Source organism: Hyperoodon ampullatus (assembly GCF_949752795.1).
Source record: "Hyperoodon ampullatus genome assembly, chromosome: 4".
Taxonomy (NCBI): Eukaryota; Metazoa; Chordata; class Mammalia; order Artiodactyla; family Ziphiidae; genus Hyperoodon; species Hyperoodon ampullatus.
Window position 1 is genome coordinate 109,747,369 of NC_136917.1, and position 21,223 is coordinate 109,768,591.

The 21,223-nt window shown below is 34.4% G+C and overlaps 1 protein-coding gene across 1 annotated transcript in view; it reads right to left on the bottom strand.

The window, feature by feature from the left end:
- The window catches only part of XRCC4 (X-ray repair cross complementing 4), a gene marked incomplete at both ends in the record, with an annotated part of 238,159 nt that overhangs the window by 144,913 nt on the left and 72,023 nt on the right, over positions 1-21,223 (bottom strand). The window contains one exon of the mRNA XM_079703932.1: positions 4,960-5,126. Within this exon, the coding sequence (XP_079560058.1) occupies positions 4,960-5,126 (167 nt within the window). The remainder of the gene's footprint in view (positions 1-4,959; positions 5,127-21,223) is intronic.

Genomic DNA, 21,223 nt, shown 5'->3' on the forward strand with positions numbered 1-21,223 from the left:
ACATTATATTCTTACTTTCTTGTACTATTTTCCAATGTAACACAACAACAAATGTTTAAATGATAACTAGAACATACACCTGAGTGTACAATGAAATACTTTAAACATATACAAAGGAAAAATCAGTTATAAAAATTTAAAATAAAAATCTTGTATAATAATTCAATATGTAAAACCATAACAATAGTAACCAATTAGTAATTTATCTGATTTAAAGGCATATTTAATTTCCATATAAATCACTTCAATAATTCTTGATTGAAAGATTATGTGTACTTATCAACTATCAAGCAAATTTCCAAACCTTTATTAAAATTAACATTTGGTATAACTCATGAATTAAAAATGAAAATAGATATCAAAATGAAATATATCTTTTTTGTCTAAAGAATATTATTTATCTAAATAGATAGTGTCACGGCTACATTGTCAATGGTAACAACATTTCTGTGAAAGGAAAGCAAACTCAGTAGAATGCATGGCATTCTGTGAGTTAACCTTGCTTGGTTTTAGCAAAGCTTTAGGATTTTATTACAACCAAACCTCTAATCATTTAACTGAATAACACACTTCCTAGACAAAGCTGGGGAGTGGGGGTTGGCTAGGAAATAGTATTATTGTGAATAGTTTCAGGATATGAATTTACTCTTGATTATTAATTATTAACAAATTCAGAGAACTCTATCTTTTTATTTAATATTCAGTAACTAACAGGTACATACCATCCTCCCATCACATTTGTAATGCCATTCCTCCCTTACAGCATTATGATGTTACTATGCCTTCCATATTATTGATACTTGCCTCCTGCCAACCCTCCACCTCAAGAAATGAACAGGTATTAGTAAGTGAGACATACGGGATTCATTGCTAAGTTTAGCAATACTAAAGGAGAACTCACATACAACCAGATCAGACCACAGCTAGTCCAAGGATCATCTACAAAGCAAAGCTCAAACCTGATGAAACCATAAACATCAAACAGGAAAGGCCTAATGATGCTTTATCCTTTTAACAGTGACTGGGACAACAGAACAATAAAGTTTAATTAGCAGCCTAGGACTGAGGTTATCTAGGAACTCAGACCAAAGGATAGTACTTAAAAAAAAAAAACAAAAAAAACTAAAAGAGTAAAAACTAAATATGGAAAACACTGAATATTCAAAATAAAATATTTCTGGATGGGAAAACAAAGAATTTAAGAATAAATGTCAAAAAAACAACAAAAATGAGAGCAGAAACAAGGTAATTTCATGGAGAAATAACATCCAAAATAAAAGAGTAAATGATAACCCAAAATAAAACAATATATATGTAAATGTGAACATGTGGTACTTAGAAACAGTGCAGTAATCCTTGTATTTACAGCTCTGATCAAATTTATATCCAGGTCAGGGTTGTGCAGCAAAAGAAAATCTACATAGAGTTCAGAGGACAAAGAATGCTAAAAAGAAATGGAAAAGCAAGCAGTGGTAAAGAGATTTAATAAGCCTTTAAGTACTGAAGAAGGTGGTAAACAGCTGTTCCTCATCCTTTCTGATGACAGAACAAGAGGAAATGGCCTTCAGTACACCATGAAGGACTCAGATTACCAATAGATGGAAGGAAGAATTTTCTGCCTGTGACTGTTCTTAAACAATGTAATGGGCTACCAACGGGAGTTGAAGATATCTCTTGAGGTCTTTAAAAATTGGACTAAATTCATCTGGCTATAATGTGATCCTAGCTTGAAGGCAGAGAGATGAAGTAGAAGAGCTTTCAAGGTCTCTTCTATTCTAATGATTCCATGAGTGTCAATCCAATTCAAAATGCTGAAAACTGCCTTCAATTATAGGTTTAATAACTATAACTCAGAGCAAAGCTAGAGAGTTTCTAACTTGATGTCTGAGTGCAAACAAAAGACCTATTCAGTAACGTGGAACTTGAGAGTTGTTATTTGAAACTAAATAGGAAAAACCAGTGAAATAAATATAGCTAATGACCTAAGGATTTACATACAATATTTCTAATGTCTTCTCCTTTATCTAAACTATACAGAATTAAATTAATCCAGTAATGTCACTTGTTTAAAATGGAGCTAAGACTGCAATTATTAAATAGCAAATAAAAGAATAACAGCAAATATATATGTTAAAAGTCTACACGTTAAAGCTCATTCTTTTTACTTACTGTAATTCCTCACTCCTTACTCAAACCTTATTTATTCTCCACTGTCATCCCAAATGGAAATAGCTTTAGATTTGGCTCTGATTATAATAATGATACATATTTAAATACAAAAATATATGCAAAAAATACTCCCAAGAAGTAAAGGAAAATTTAATCCACAATTTCAGACACACACTATTATCACTGAATTTTCTCCTTCTAGATACTCTCTATCTAAAGACATATTTTACAAAAAACATGAGATACTCTTCATATTTTTGGAAATTCACATTTCACCTCAACACATCATGAACATTTTCCATGGTATAAGCACACATGTATATGACTGCTTTTTGCTCATATAATATCCTATTGTGTATTAAATATATTTCAGACCTATGTACCATAGCTTCTAAGGGAATTCTCAGCACCTATTTTGTGCCCCACACCCCCACTCTCCCAGGCACACATAGTCTTGAACAATGATAAGGAAGAAATGATTGGATCATGAATGGACACTGATATAAGACTAATCAGAAGCAGCACAGGAAACTGAACTGTGACCAGGCCTAATGAGATGACCTCAACTCTACTATCTATGTGGTCAGTTACCTAACTCACTATGTTTGTATCCTATTTCTAATCTCTCTAAAGACTCTTGATCAGTACTACTGCCTTATGGAAGCAGGAGCTGTAAATCCTTTGCTCATTTCCCAGTGTACTAAGGCTCTGGAGAGGGAACACTTCAGGAAATACTGCTTGGCCACGACCAAGGTGTATTTACAGCTCTTTAAAATGGCCACTTTCTCTGTGATAGGAAAGAAAACCAAATTTGGAAAATAGATAAATCTACTAGTCCAACATCTAGAATACAACCAAGAGCCTAGAATTCTCTGGAATGTATTTTGTTTCCTCTGTTTGAAGGGCCACTCCAAGGGCACACATCTTCAATTCCTGAAGAAGATATGTGATCCAGTATTTACAAAAAAAAAAAAGAATAGCTGGAGCATAATAAGACTGGTGATAAGCTACATGGCTATGCTTTTGATCAAATAGGTAACTTTTTGCCACAATAACACAAAAGAATTTTCTGGGTAATTCAGAAATAGCAAATCAAGCATCCGTGGAGCACATATTATATATACCCTCATATGCTGTTTTACAGCACAAGGTATATTTGTCTCCACTGTCTCATCTTTGTTCCCTGCTGCTTTCCATCCTATGGCAGTGTTGTTGAATACTGATGAGATAATACCTCTTTCAACCTCTGGCAGACATTTTAAAGCAATTTGCTCAAGTACCAAGTACCCAGTCTGCATTTTTGTGGGCAATTTGTGAATCAAATTTCCGATCATCCTGAGGGTATTTTGAGTTTTTAATACAATGGCTTATCACGACCAGAGTACGTCTCATTTCATTTGATTTATTTTGTATATAAAATAGAAAAACACACCCAAACTACTGACATGAGCCCCAAAACATGCTTTCTAGAACAAATATTTGATATTAATTCATAGGAACATGAATTTTAAAGAGAAAGTTAAAGAGAAACGCTAAATTATTTTTCTGTATGGTTTCCTAACATTTATATAATTTTGATTTGGTCTAATTACTTTCTATAATTGGAGATAAAAATTAATTCAGAACTAAAAGAAAACAAGATACTTTATTAATATAATAAATGAGAGCCAAATAGAACCAAGTTTTAGGTGATAGGTGTTAAGTTGATGCCTTGCATTAATTAATAAATATAAGTAAATGTATAGAAACAATTTCCTCTAGTCAACCTCATTTTTACATACATATATTGATGATGATAAAACCCTTCACGTTTTTCATGCACTCCCCCATATACTTACTAATGTCCATAAAGAACAATCTTAGTGAGTGCCCTAAAAAGACCCTAAATTGGATAAATGTTCTTATGTTTTAGAGCAACTGGTTTGAATGGAAGATAAAAAATCTACTTTACATACTGGATGTAATAATAATTATTATTATTTTATATATTCTACATAATTATTTCAAATGTTGCAATGTATATATATACAAATGCATGCATATTATATTAATATATCTTTATAGAGATACAAATATTCAGAACATATATTTTATTTCCTTCAAACATCTTTTACATAATAGAGTAATACACGCTACACCCTGGACCAGCCTAGATTATGATATAGTTGAGAAAATGCATAATTGAGAAGATAGGTCACTTTCTTCTTCATCGTTTAAAAGATAAGGAGAAAATCAGGAAAATAAAGACTTTCAAATGTCTTATCCAGTAGTAACAACTACTTCTTTTTAAAATGCTGATAGTATGAATTTTCAATCAATCAGCAAAAATAAGTCTTTATTAGGAACCAAACACAAACTTCACCTGAAATAGATGCCATTCATAAAAAGATTCCAAATAAGGAATCAACTATGCTTATTTATATTTCATGTCTTTTTTATTCATTATTAATCTTATAACTTGAAGTCAATTAATCCTTATAAACATCAACTTCTTAAACTTTGATTAGTATTAATGGGTTCTGATTCTCATTGTCCAATTACTCCTTATTGTTATTAGTTTGCCAGTGCCACCAAATACTAAGGACCTAAAAGTGTTAATGTACTCATATAATGTACAATAATGACCAATAATTTAGTTTAATCATATTAAGCAAAGGTATAATTAATGACAGATTTCATTTTAAATATATGCTAGTCTACATATATTATAAATGTATAAATCATTAACTTATAGCTACAATGATATAAAGAACTTAGTGTTTTTATGATACAAGCACATTATGCACACACCGTCCTTGGACATCATTCCAGTCTCTCAGAAGCCTTTCATTTTCTTTCTGCAGGTGCTCATTTTTGGCTTGGTTTTCTGCAGTGGTGTCTAGGCAATGACAAATAAGTTCTCTAATGACCTCAGCTGGGTTTGTAACTTTCTGTAGGTTGAAGGAACCAAGTCTGAACTAGGATAAAAGGAAAACATGATTAGCTTTGGGGGAGAATATCAAGTTTGAGTGGCCCAGTTTTAAATACACATATTTTCTTCTGAGGGGAAAAAAGGTAAAAGATTTAAATCTAGAGCATTTACCATATATAAATACAATGAACAAAATTACTGGGCAATTTCCTACTTTCTTACTAAAGCTTATCATATAACTCAACATATAACCTAAGAATAATTCTTTTTAAGTGGTAAGTCATTCCCCCACCTCCTAGCAGCAAAGAAAACAACATAAATACCATATAAGCATACTACCATCTGTTTGCTACTACCTAATTTAAGTCACTATGCTCAGAATAAGGAAAGAAATTATACATGAAGACTCTTTTTTTCTTTTTTTTGGCCATGTGGCATGCATGCAGGATCTTCGTTCCCTGACTAGGGATCAAACCCGTGCCCCCTGCAGTGGAAGCGTAGAGTCTTAACCACTGGACCACCAGGGAAGTCCCTACATGAAGATTCTTAACTATAGTTTCTGTTAGTACTGATGGTAAAATCAAATAACTGACAGAAGCTACTTGTGAAGAGAAAAATTTTTGTAATATCTAAGAAAAATATAAAAAACAGATTTTAAAAAACAGGTTTTAAAAAACAGATAAAGGAGTAATGACTGTTACCAGGTTTATCAAAAACCAACAATTTATTACTATAACTTATAAATAATAATGTCACATGTCAAACTTGAGTACTTTTGCATAAAGGTAAGACATAAAAATATCTTAATTCCTCTGTTAGAGGGCACTACAAAATAAAACAGTGTAATACAATTTTATTATAGTTAAGGAATTCTGAAAGGAACACAGGCTCTCCTCATTTGGTAGATAAAGATACTGAAACACAATGATTTACTAATAACTATAATGTCCTTACTATTAAAATGAGAATTATTGTAACTAAAATAAGCTTTTAAATGACAATTATAATTATATAGCCACCATACCTTATAATTGAAGTATAACTCAAGCATAGCACAAATACAAATTAATCTAATCATCACCAAAATGGAACTATTATTATATCCATTTTATAGATTAGTAAAGTGAGGTTCAGAGTAGTTATCTAATATATTGAAGGAATAAAATCAAGATCCTACTATACTATCCTGTTACACTGTTTCCTGACATAAATGAGTATGCTAAACAAACAACAAGTAAGAGGAAGAATTAGGTTCAGAACCTATACATAATTCTGAAGAGATATTTTAAAGGCATTAAGTAGGTGGCAAAATTGAGAGTACAAAAGGGTTTTTTTGGTTTTGTGTTGTTGTTTGTCTCCTGGATCAGTAATTTCTATTATGGCATTCACTAATAGGAATATTTCTAAAATGTCTTGCTTGTAAAGGAGTAGTTCTATAAATATGTTACATACATATTGAGAAATATTTAACAGTGATTGATAATTCTGAGACAAATCACTGTTAGTCAATTTACAAATAAAACTAAAAGTCATTACAGTAAAAATTCAATGTTTGCAATCTGAGTGGCAATTTATAAAACATTTCAGTTAATTCCTATAATTTAGAATCATTTAGTTGTTTAACCCCACACAGTAAACTTTTCTGGATGAATTATATTTACCAATTTATTTAAAATTTTCAGATCGAAAACACAGGTAGATGTTTTACTTAATATATTAGAAACCCTGTGAAAAGAGTTAAACACTGACAATTCCGAGGTATTGAAAAACATTTATATATACTTTCTTAAAATGTAAAGGAAAACAAAGGATATTTACATTCTTGTATTATAGGCACATTTTAGAGGACTGAATAGTACTGGTTTAGTCACAAAGAAATTGTGTATATATTTGTGTAATTTTTTTTTGAAATCCGAGGCGGTCACAATGTCTTCTTAATCTTTTAATTTGTTTTATCTGTTTTATCTCACCTCTTTCTCTTTCTTAACAAAATAATGGGAATCAGATTAAGAAAAATTGTCCTTTATTTCAATATTTCAATAAGTACATCCAGTTGTGTAGATAGATAAATAAAACCTAAATTAGAGCTGAATTCTAATTTTAATAGTAAAATTATTATTTTAAAATAGTATAATCATTATTATTAAACCTTTACCCAAAAGAGACTTGGAAAAATTCTAAGAATTTTGAAATTATTTCAGACTATTTGTCACATCTGATTTATTTCTCTTATACTTAGAATCAAATGGCCAGAAACATTTGCATATAAGTGCATATAATGAGTCCATTTAACAAGTATATAAGTTTCAATAGGAAAGTTTTATCTATGTAAAGAATATATAAATTGAAAGTAAATTTGAGCACTAACCTTTTAAAGCTTCTCTTATGCAAACAAACATACAAAAAATAAAGATTAGCTGTAGAATATTACTTTTTTGAGTCGATACAGAAGAAAAATTAAGCTTATTTTATCTTTAGACAATAGATCACATTATCAGTAAAACATAAACCCACACCGTGATTTTGTATTCTCGCATTATCACAATTGTCAGGAAGCTTTGACTAAGATGGACATTTTTAGAAAGAAAAGAGTTTTTCATCACTTGGACGTTTCAACAATGTCAAATGGATAAGGATCCATTATCCATTTCAAAGTGTGATATTCAGGATCACAAGCTGATCCTGAATACAGTAATCAGTAAAATACAAATGCACAGGTAAACACAAGTCTAGCCCCCTAACATTCTATTTTAGATGGCAAAAGAAAAAGGGAATAATTTTAAATCACTAATAACAAGAAACTTCTTTCAAAATATCATTCAAATCCTTATATCCAAAATTCCAAAAGAGAATTCTTTTTTTTTTACATCTTTATTTGAGTAAAATTGCTTTAGAATGGTGTGTTAGTTTCTGCTTTATAACAAAGTGAATCAGTTATACATATACATATATCCCCATATCTCCTCCCTCTTACATCTCCCTCCCATCCTCCCTATCCCCCTCTAGGTGGTCACAAAGCACTGAGCTGATCTCCCTGTGCTATGCGGCTGCTTCCCACTAGCTATCTATTTTACGTTTGGTAGTGTATATATGTCCATGCCACTCTCTCTTTGTCACAGCTTACACTTCCCCTTCCCCATATCCTCAAGTCCATTCTCAAACGAGAATTCTTAAATTTCTTCTTGGCTATTCGGTATAGAATAAACTTAAAATGTCATTTCCTCTTAAGAGTAGGCAAGTATTTTTCAGTTTCTATTTTTTCTAATTATATTCACTAGTTTGGGGTCCTTTAACAGGCGTGAACATCTGTTATTCCAAACAATAAAAATAATCAAGAAGTATTTAAAACTCAATCCAAGAAAAATATTTTACTTGAGATATTTGCTTATTTTGTAGAAAAATTCTGGAATGTATGAGAGAGTGAGTCTGCTGGACCATCCTGTCTGTATGGTTCAGAGCCAAGGCAGGAAGCACCCTTCCACTCTCACTACCTCTGTTCCAGCCTGTCTACCTCATAGATGCAAGGGACCACACGCCCATGTGAACTGCATTTACAGAAGGGCCTCAAATCAGGCCTAATGAGTTGAGAAGCATAAAATACTTTTGTGCTCTAACTCTATATTCAGCCCATCTTTATACCATCCCTCAAATGAAGTGACAACTTTAGAAAAGTATTGTTTTTAAAACTAGCAAATTCCAACAAAAGTTACACTGTATGTTTTTGTGAATTTAAAAATCTTTTACTTTAGTTTTTTGTTGGACACGTAAGGCTATTATCACAGATGTTCTTTATTAGTTCTGTAATTTCAAAATAATCTGCAATATGAAATCAGGACTTCAAATGGTACACCAGAGTCAGAAACCACAAATTAAAGACATTTTGAAAGTATATCTCTTCTTTAGAGGCATGGGCAAAAATAAATTTCTTTTTTGTAGTTAGTTCTCAAGATCGTATGGAGAATTCAGTGTACACAGACCTATACTAAGCATCTCATTCAGTCTATAATCTAAGATTTTAAGCTATGTTTTTATTTTTCCATGTAAAAAAAAGTTGAAAACAATTAACTTCTTAAATACTGGTAATCATAGTAGGTTGCACTAGTTGACTCTAAACTGTCATTATTTTAACTAGCAAAACAGATAGCATCTTTGATCTGATCTGCGTTAAAAATTCTCAATTTCAGAAAACTTATCCATTTTCTTTAGCCAGGCTTTTATTCTGGATACCTATCTGTCAATTCTTTAAATCCAAGATTAAATGGCACACCCCCTTACTCATCACTTCAAAGTCCAGGTCAAATTCTCTTTAACTACTTTAGCCTACATTGGCTTCTCTGTTCTTGATACTTCAGTTTGTCTCACACAATTTTTCACTCATTTTCATCCTCCCCATATTTTTCTCTTGTTGTTTCAGAAATGCAGTCTTTTCCTTTAAATTTCTAGCTCTTTGAGGTCAGAGACCCTATCTTATGTCTTCCTTAGTCTCCACAGTGTCTTATACAGTTCTAGACATATATTAAGTGCTCAATAAAGACGAATTTTTTAAAATTGCAATGATCCTTATTAATAAGAGAATACAATTATAATGTGGCAGGTAAAGGAAATAATTGGGACAGTGATTCTCTGAATACAAATTAAGAAATATTTTAATCTGTTTAAGGATGTAACAGTTTTATTTTATTGAATAGTATAATTTCAACCAAAAGGGCATGGTTAAAATATTGCATAATAGCTCTCAATACTGTGATAATACATAAGTTTATAAAAACCTAAAAACATACTTTTTTTTTAAAGAATGTATAAAGTTATATATGTACTCAGTTATCAGGTTCTTTGGAGTGGCCAAACAGATAAAAGGGAATATACAGTATTGGTAAAATACACTAAATAAACACTAATTCCAGGGGAATTGTCTGTGGTCATTCCAAATGTTTCTGGGGATAGGAGGATTATCAAGGTGTGAGTTGATACTCTGCTAAGAATATATCAACTAAAGAGCTGAATTTTGATATGTTATCAAAGTAGTTTAAATAACCTTACAAAATTAATCTTCGTTACTGTCCTGGGAACCAAGATGTAAAGCTAAAGGAAAAGGAGGAATAAAGATATTTTGATGTGATTCCTAGGCAATAATGGTCAGATAGGAACTCCTTTTTTTTCAGTATGTGTTTTTAAATTTATTAGTATTAAAAAAAAAGTTTAGCTGTGTCTAGATATGTATACACTAAAAAAGTAAAGCCTATTCAATTATAGTTTGTAATACAGGATATTTTGTCTATTGTAGATAAATACATAGTTGTAAATATACCATTGTTGTAATACATAGTTGTAAAATTCTAGTAATAAAGGAAATCAGTCAAGTTATGTAGTAAAAAAGAAACTAAACTGTATTACTTTGGCCTAGTTATGTTAATCATCAACTGTAAGTATTTTGAATCAACTATTTTTTACTAAGATCTTAGTATCATGAACTCTTTGGTTTTGTGACCTGCTGAAATGTTATTTTAGATTTAAATAAAAAATATTACAAATGAATCTTCTAAAGCAGTGACATACCTAGGTTGACAACTGGTCACATTTAATTTCCAAGGTAGCTAGAACTGAGAAAAGAATACTGATAAGGACTTTCTAAACAGACAAGAGAGCTTTATTGTGAGACTATTAATCTCACCTTTCCAACTATTTTCTTGACCAAATTTCTTAAAGCTTATTTAAAAATGTTTAAATATCTCAAGATAATTATATGATCAAACAAGGCTCTGCATATGCAGAGTTGTAGATCTATAGATCCTATGGGTTCTTACAATCAAAATGCAATCATCTAAAAGTGAAAATACACTGAGCTCTAATTATAGGGATAAAAATTATTAGATTTTAAGGCCATGCTATATGCTTTAATATATTAAGTACCATCTAAGAATTATTTGGTATTCATAATTGCAAAATTCATTGTGGGAGTCAGAGAATCCTTGAGAATGAAAAGCCCAAAGGTTCACGTGATAAGAGTATCTCAGAAGTTACTTTTACTTTGAATGACTGTAAATGTTCATTCCATTATGTCTTGAAATAGAGATGATGAGCCTTTTGGTTCATGGAAAATATAGTAAAAACTAGAAGACTTATCTGGTCTAATTAGGGGTTATAATTAACAATGAAAATTTTTACTATACATGGATTTAGAATCAACTAAAAGGCTTTGCCCATAGTTAACTGAATTGGGGGTAGTGGGGTAGGTAGAAGGCAGGGGTTGCCTATTATTTGCCTGTTACTTTAATTTTGATATTAGGTTCTGATAAAGAAATATTGCCTTGGATTTCCTGACACTCTACTAGATCTCATAATATTCATCTAATCATATCTTCATAGTATGCTTCTCTGTCTTCCACTTAGAGCCTAAATGGTAATATTTCTTGGAATGGTCCCTTGACCTACTTCTCTTTTTTCTCTGTAGAGTTTTAGGGTTATCCACAATCACAGCTTCCATTATTACAGATAAGCTGAAAACTGCCAAACGTGTATCTACAGGTGGTACCTCTCCTAAAGTCCAGACTTCTATAAACATTTAACTCATTTTTGGAGTGATGTCACCAGTATGTTCTATACAGACCTGAAACTTCAAATGCTAAGACAGAATTCATTGTCCATCCCTCTCACTACTAAACTAACTCCTCCCTGTACTTTCCATTAGACATTCATTCAGTTACAGTTGGGTAGTCTAGTGGGTGAACATGGACAATTATCATAGCATTACAATATTAACTTTTTTTTCTTGTACTAGTCTGAAAGCTGCAAAGGGATAGGGGCTACATATTACTCAAATTAGTATCCCCATTCTTACATGGTTAAACATAGAATGTATTCATTCCTTCATTTATCAGACTTTCTGAGTATGTACTATATGTTAAGCATTGGAGATACTGTTGTGAACAAGAAAAACAATGTGTCCAATCTCTTGGACCTTATATTTTAGTAGAGGAGGTTGATGATGCCAAATGATCAAATAATAATTTCACACAGTTGTAAATTCAATGAAGAAAATAAAATGAGTCATAAGATAGCTACTAGAGGGCAGAGTATGCTTAGATATAGTGGTCAGGGAACAAGTCCTTGCAAAAACTGAGGTAGAGAACAGAGACGAGATTGGAAAGGTATACAGGAGAGTAGATCATATAGGATTTTGTAGGCCACAGTAACAAGTTCAGAACTTATTCTAAGAAAAAGCCATCAGAAGATTACAGGCAGAAAAACAAGTGCTTACAGAATACTCAGCATTTCCTCTAAGATTGCCCCCGATTATCCCAACCTCCTGGTACTCAGGCCCCATGTAATTCCCTCTGCCTGAGTGTGGGCAGGTCTCTGACTTGCTTCTAACTAAGAGAATATGGCGAAAGTGACACATATCAGAATTTCAGACAAACTAAAAACAAACAAAGAAGCATAAAAAATATACTAGGAATTTGGTTTGGAATTACACTCATTTTCAAGTTATTTTATGAGGAATTAACTTATTTCCAACATGAATTACAGTGTAATTTCTCCATTCAGGACCACTGCATTTCTTTATCTAATCAAGGGTTATTTTTATATCCTTTGGTTAAGTTTCTCATTGTTAGTTTTTTGTTTCTGTTTTCATTTAAAAAAATTTTTATTGAAGTATAGTTGATTTACAATGTCATGTTAGTTTCAGATGTATAACATAGTGATTTGATATTTTTACAGATTATACTCCACTTAAAGTTATTATAAAATATTGACTGTATTCCCTGTGCTGTACATTATATCCTTGTATCTTATTTTATACCTAGTAGTTTGTATCTCTTAATCCCCTTCTCCTATCTTGCTCCTTCCCTCAATCCCTCTTCTCCACTGGCAACCACTAGTTTGTTATCTGTATCTGTTGAGTCTGTTTCTGTTTTGTTACATTCATTCATGTTTTATTTCTTAAATTCCACATTTAAGTGAACACATATAGTATTTGTTTTTCTCTGTCTGATTTACTTCACTAAGCATAATATCCTCCAAGTCCATCCATGCTGTTGCAAATGGCAAAAATTCACTCTTTTTATGGCTGAGTAATATTCCAGTGTGTGTGTGTGTGTGTGTGTGTGTGTGTGTGTGTGTGTGTGTACCATATCTCCTTTACCCATTCATCTCTTGATGGAAACTTAAATTGCTTCCATATCCTGGTTATTGTAAATAATGCTGCTGTGAACACTGGGGTGCAGATATCTTTTCAAATTAGTGTTTTCGTTTTCTTTGGATATACACCCAAGAGTAGAATTGCTGAATCAGATGGTAGGTCCATTTTTAGTTTATTGAGGAATGTATATACTCTTATATCCATAGTGGCTGTACCAATTGCTTATTTTTTAATCAAACTCCCTACACTGTAGCTGATAAGACTCCCAAATGATGTGTAGGTAGAAATATGAATGTAACTGCCTACTTAGTAGTCTTATTTTTTGTTATTTTGAATTCCTTGGTCATATCAAAAGGATTATATGGTATTTGGGAAAGTTAGCAGTCTCTATTTTAGAATCCCAATACTGACATTTATTTGAAGTGGGTCGTGAACAAGCAAATATAACCACTGTATTCAAAATAATGACTTATCCTATAAGACATTCATGAACACAATCTAAGGGCTGGGCATGAAGGATTTTACAAATAAGCCACAACAGAAATAATACCAAACGGCACAAAAAACTCCACTCTCTTGAGTTAGTTTGATATTGATTTGTCTTCTAAAAACGGTTGATTACTTTAACACAGTAGCATTCCAGAGTGAGTATGACAGAGAAAAATCTCACTGGGGCTGGAATCACTGTGTGCTATTGCTTAGCTCCTAAGGCCTCATAGAAACAATAAGCAAGCCAACACTGGGGAAAAAAAAAACTTACAATATGATAAAATATCTACTATGAGATACTTAGGAAATATATCTTAATAAGACATAGTACAAAATATCATGGACTATTTATTTCTGAATTTAAACCAGTTTACACTGTTTAGTAACAACTGCTTAGGTCTCTCTAACATTCTCTAGGAAAATTAAATGAAAACAATAGAATCTTACATTTTTTTCTGATTATGAATCCTGGACTTTCATCAGTTAAAAATTACAGAAACTTAAAGCCAACCTCCACTCTCCCAATCCCAAAGCACTGAACTATATATATTTCATGAAACAGCTTGACTGGTTAAAAGGCATTATATTGACATTAGAAATTTTTGGAAACAAACAAAGAAAATCATAAACACTTATTGTGTTAACTATAACTGCATTTCCTTAAAATCAGTTATCATAAACTAGTAAACTCAAAAGGGGTGATCTTTAAAAAGCCATAGAAGTACCAACTAGGATTTTAAAATCCTAGTTTAAATGAAATGATAAAATATAGGAATCCAGAAAAAAATATGTCCATTTTTTGTTTGGTATATGAATTTCTTTCAAAAAAAATCTCACAAAGCTTAATAACTGTCTTTTTAAACTATGGATTAAAAAATTCCATCTTGGCGGAATCAAGATGGCATACTAGGAGGACACGGAATTCGCGCCTCCTCACGACTAGGGCACCTACCAGGCACCGGTGGGGGATCACAGACACCTAAGGGGATGGGAGGAACCCCCAGAGTAGGTCACCAGGTAGGACGTGGGGTGTGGGGGGAGTGAAGGGGGAGAAGTGGAGGCGGGATGGGACTGGAGGCCCTGAGGGGCAGCTGCGGGAGGGGAAGGGATCCCACACCCGAAGGGGGAAATTGGGGAACCACTGGGAGGGCAGAGGATCAAAAGGGAGAGTGACCAGATTTCCCCTGCCCACTTGGACTCCCAGGAACCTGCTGAGATCCCGGGCCTGATCCTCTGCCCACCTAGGCTCCCTCCAGCCAAACGGGTCCTGAGGGAGTGGGAGGGAGAGGAGGGGGAGCAAAAGTAAAGGCTGGACCCCCGGGACCGGCACCCCTGAGGGCGGCTGGGGAAGGGAAGGAGTTCCTACACCCAGCAGGACCCACCCAAGGTTAGGGGTCCAGCGGTGACGGGGAGACCCTGGGGGAGATGGTGGGGGAGGGGTGCAAAGGAATGGAAGGGAACAGGGCCTGTGCTTTCCCTGTCCACTTAGGCAACGGGAAGCCTGTTGGGCTCCCGGACCTAATCCTCTGCCCTTGGAGCCTCCCTCCTGCCACACAGAGCCCAAGCCCCACCCCTACACCCACCCACCCAGTGCCCTACCTCTACACTCGGAGACCCCCTCCAACGCTGGGCCTAAACCCCACCCACACACCCCACCCAGGGCCCTACCTCCAAACTCCAGAACTCCGAACTCCACAATCCAAAGGCCCTCCTTTCAACACGCTACCTCTCCCCTTCTGTGTAGGTCCTAAGCAGAGACCCCGCCGCACACTCAACCATCACCCCTCCACCCGCCTAGGTTCTTTGCCACCCAAAACCCTGCCCCTGCCTAAGTTCCACCCCCTGCCTAAACTCTGCCCCTATAGCCAAGGCTTTTTTTTTTTTTTCCTCTTTTAGATTGGGGTTGCTTTAACTTATTGATTCATTGTTGTTGATTCATTTATAAACCTTTCACTTTCCTAATTTTATTTTTATACTTTGTTAGTGATCTCTCCTTCTGGCTTGTTCTCCGCCCCCTCCCCCTTTATTTTTCTTTTTCCTGTTGTGGTTTTTTCTTACCTTGTTGCAATTGTTTCAATTATAGTTTTATTTTTCTAATTTATTTTTTATCTTTCTAATTTTATTTTGTTTTTTATTCTTTGATATTGTACTGCTCCTTCTTTTTTCTTCCTTTTTCCTTTTTTTTTTTTTTTCACAGTGCCATGAAGCTTGCAGGATCTTGGTTCCGAGGCCGCAGGTGGGGCCCAGGCTCCTGTGGTGGGAGCTCGACTCCAAACTGCTGGACTGAGAACCTCAGACCCCAGGGAATATCAATCGGAGTGAGGCCTCCCGGAGGCCCTCATCTCAGCACGAAGAGCCAGCTCTATCCAACTGCCTGCAAACTCCACTGCTGGATGTCTCAGGCCAAACAACCAGTAAGACAGGAATATACCACCACCCATTAAAAAAAAAAAAAAGAAACGACAAAAATATTTGTTCAGGATGAAGGAGCAAGGTAAAAACCTACATGACCAAATAAATGAAGGCAAAATAGGCAAGCGGCCTGAAAAGCAATTCAGAGTAATGACAGTAAAGATAATCCAAAATCTCAGAAACAGAATATAGAAAATACAAGAAACTTTTAAGAAGGATCTAGTAGAACTAAAAAGCAAACAAGCAGTGATGAACAACACAATTACTGAAATTAAAAATACTCTACAAGGAATCAATAACAGAATAACTGAGCCAGAAGAATGGATAAGTGACCTGGCAGATAAAATGGTGGAAGTAACTGCCAGGGAGCAGAATAAAGAAAAAAGAATGAAAAGAATTGAGGACAGTCTCAGAGACCTCTGGGACAACATTAAATGCACCAACATTCGAATTCTAGGGGTCCCAGAACAAGAAGAGAAAAAGAGTCTGAGAAAATACTTGAAGAGATTATAGTCGAAAACTCCCCTAATGTGGGAAAGGAAAGAGTCAATCAAGTCCAGGAAGCACAGAGAGTACCATACAGGATAAACCCAAAGAGAAACAAACCAAGACACATATTAATCAAACTATCAAAAATTAAATACAAAGGAAAAATATTAAAAGAAGCAAGGGAAAAGCAACAAATAACATACAAGGGAATCCCCATAATGTTAACAGCTGATCGTTCAGCAGAAACTCTGTAAGCCAGAAGGGAGTGGCAGGACATATTTAAAGTGATGAGAGGGAAAAATCTACAACCAAGATTACACTACCCAGCAAGCACCTCACTTAGATTTGACGGAGAAATTAAAACCTTTACAGATGAGCAAAAACTAAGAGAATTCAGCATCACCAAACCAGCTTTACAGCAAATGCTAAAGGAACTTCTCTAGGCGGGAAACACAAGAGAAGGGAAACACCTACAAAAACAAACCCAAAACAATTAAGAAAATGGTAATAGGAACATACATATCAATAATTACCTTAAATGTAAATGGATTTAATGCTCCAACCAAAAGTCATAGACTGGCTGAATGGATATAGAAACAAGACCTGTACATATGCTGTCTACAAGAGAAACACTTCAGACCTAGGGACACATACAGACTGAAAGTGAGGGGATGGAAAAAGATATTCCATGAAAATGGAAATCAAAAGAAAGCTGGAGTAGCAATTCTCATATCATACAAAATAGACTTTAAAACAAAGACTATTACAAGAGAAAAAGAAGGACATTACATAATGATCAAGGGATTAATCCAAGGAGATATAACAACTGTAAATATTTATGCACCCAACATAGGAGCACCTCAATACATAAGGCAAATGCTAACAGCCATAAATGGGGAAATTGACAGTAACGCTATCATAGTAGGGGACTTTAACATGCCACTTTCACCAATAGATCATCCAAAATGAAAATAAGGAAACACAAGCTTTAAATGACAGACTAAACAAGACAAACTTAATATTTATAGGACATTCCATCCAAAAACAACAGAATACACATTTTTCTCAAGTGCTCATGGAACATTCTCCAGGATAGACCATATCTTGGGTCACAAATCAAGTCTTGGTAAATTTAAGAAAATTGAAATCATATCAAGTATCTTTTCCGATTACAATGCTACAAGACTAGATATCAATTACAGGGAAAAAAACTGTAAAAACAAAACAAAACAAATGGAGGCTAAGCAATACATTACTAAATAACCAAGAGATCACTGAAGAAATCAAAGAGGAAATCAAAAAATTCCTAGAAACAAATGACAATGAAAACAAGATGATCCAAAACCTATGGGATGCTGCAAAAGCAGTTCTAACAGGGAAGTTTATAGCAATAAAATCCTACCTCAAGAAAGAAGAAAAATCCCAAATAAACAACCTAACTTTACACATAAAGCAATTAGAGAAAGAAGAACAACAACAAAAAAAAAAACCCAAAGTTAGCAGAAGGAAAGAAATCATAAACATCAGACCAGAAATAAATTAAAAAGAAAGGAACGAAACAATAGAAAAGATCAATAAAACTAAAAGCTGGTTCTTTGAGAAGATAAGCAAAATTGATAACCATTAGCCAGACTCATTAAGAAAAAAAGGGAGAAGACTCAAATCAACAGAATTAGAAATGAAAAAGGAGAAGTAACAACTGACACTGCAGAAATACAAAGGACCATGAGAGATTACTACAAACAACTATATGCCAATAAAATGGACAAACTGGAAGAAACAGACAAATTCTAAGAAAAGCACAACCTTCCAAGACTGAACTGGGAAGAAATAGAAAATATAAACAGACCAATCACTAGCACTGAAATTGAAACGGTGATTAAATCTTCCAACAAACAAAAGCCCAGGCCCAGATGGCTTTACAGGAGAATTCTATCAAACATTTAGAGAAGAGCTAACACCTATCCTTCTCAAACGCTTCCAAAATATAGCAGAGGGAGAAACACTCCCAAACTCATTCTACGAGGCCACCATCACCCTCATAACAAAACCAGACAAAGATGTCACAAAAAAAGAAAACTACAGGCCAATATCTCTGATGAACATAGATGCAAAAATCCTCAAGTAAATACCAGCAAACAGAATCCAATAGCACATTAAAAGGATCATACACCATGATCAAGTGGGGTTTATCCCAGGAATGCAAGGATTCTTCAATATACGCAAATTAATCAATGTGATACACCACATTAACAAACTGAAGGATAAAAACAATATGATCATTTCAATAGATGCAGAAAAAACTTTCGACAAAATTCAACACCCATTTATAATAAAAACCCTCCAGAAAGTAGGCATAGAGGGAACTTACCTCAACATAATAAAAGCCATATATGACAAACCCACAGCAAACATCGTTCTCAATGGTGAAAAACTGAAACTGTTTTTGCTAAGATCAGGAACAATACAAGGTTGCCCACTCTCACCACTCTTATTCAACATAGTTTTGGAGGTTAAGCCACAGCAGTCAGAGAGGAAAAAGAAATAAAAGGAATCCAAATCAGAAAAGAAGAAGTAAAATTGTCACTGTTTGCAGATGACATGATACTATACATTGAGAACCCTAAAGATGCTACCACAAAACTACTAGAGCTAATCAATGAATTTGGTACAGTAGCAGGATACAAAATTAATGCACAGAAATCTCTTGCATTCCTATACAATAATGATGAAAAATCTGAAAAATAAATTAAGGAAACACTCCCATTTACCATTGCAACAAAAAGAATAAAATACCTAGGAATAAGCCTAAGGAAACAAAAGACCTGTACTCAGAAAACTATAAGACACTGATGAAAAAAATGAAAGATGATACAAACAGATGGAGAGATATACTGTGTTCTTGGATAGGAAGAATCAACATTGGGAAAATGACTATACTACCCAAAGCAATCAACAGATTCAGTGCAATCCCTATCAAACTACCAATGGCATTTTTCACAGAACTAGAACAAAAAAACTGCACAATTTGTATCAAAACACAAAAGACCCCAAACAGCTAAAACAATCTTGAGAAAGAAAAATGGAGCTGGAGGAATCAGGTTCCTGGACTTCAGACTATACGACAAAGCTACAGTAATCAAGACAGTATGGTGCTGGCACAAAAACAGAAATGTAGATCAATGGAACAGGATAGAAAGCCCACAGATAAACCCATGCACCTCTGGTCACCTTATCTTTGATAAAGGAGGCAAGCATATACAATGGACAACACACAGCCTGTTCAATAAGTGGTGCTCGGGAAACTGGACAGCTACATGTAAAAGAATGAAATTAGAACACTCCCTAACATCATACACAAAAATAATCTCAAAACGGATTAAAGACCTAAGGTCTTTAATTAAAGATTAAAGATTAAAGATAATTAAAGATTAAGGCCAGACACAATAAAACTCTTAGAGGAAAACACAGGCAGAACACTCTATGACATAAGTCACACCAAGATCCTTTTTGACCCACCGCCTAGAGAAATGGTAATTAAAAAAAAATAAACAAATGGGACCTAATGAAACTTCAAAGCATTTCCACAGGAAAGGAAACCATAAACAAGACAAAAAGACAACCCTCAGAATGGGAGAAAATATTTGCAAATGAAGCAACCAACAGAGGATTAATCTCCAAAATATACAAGCAGCTCATGCAGCTTAATATCAAAAAAAAACCCCACAACAATGCAATCCAAAAATGGGCAGAAGACCTAAATAGACATTTCTGCAAAGAAGTTATACAGATTGCCAACTAACACACAAAAAGATGCTCAACATCACCAGTTATTAGAGAAATGCAAATCAAAACTACAATGAGGTATCACCTCACCAGTCAGAATGGCCATCATCCAAAAATAAACAAATAAATGCTGGAGAGGGTGTGGAGTAAAGGGAACCCTCTTGCACTGTTGGTGGGAATGTAAATTGGTACAGCCACTATGGAAAACAGTATGAAGGTTCCATAAAAACTAAAAATAGAACTACCATATGACCCAGCAATCCTACTACTGGGCATATACCCTGAGAAAACCATAATTCAAAGAGTCAGGTACCACAATGTTCACTGCAGCACTATTTACAATAGCCAGGATGTGGAAGCAAACTATGTGTCCATCGACAGTTGAATGGACAAAGAAGATGTGGCATACATATACAATGGAATATTACTCAGCCATAAAAGGAAACGAATGAGTTATTTGTAGTGAGGTGGATGGACCTAGAGTCTGTCATACAGAGTGAAGTAAGTCAGAAAGAGAAAAACAAATACCATATGCTAACACACATATATAGAATCTAAAAAAAAAAAAAAAAGGTTCTATGAACCTAGGGGCAAGACAGGAATAAAGACACAGACATAGATAATGGAGTTGAGGACACGGGGAGAGGGAAGGGTAAGCTGGGACGAAGTGAGAGAGTGGCATGGACATATATACACTACCAAATGTCAAACAGATAGCTAGTGGGAAGCAGCTGCATGGCACAGGGAGATCAGCTCGGTGCTCTGCGACCACCTAGAGGGGTGGGATAAGGAGGGTGGGAGGGAGATGCAAGAGGGAGGGGATATGG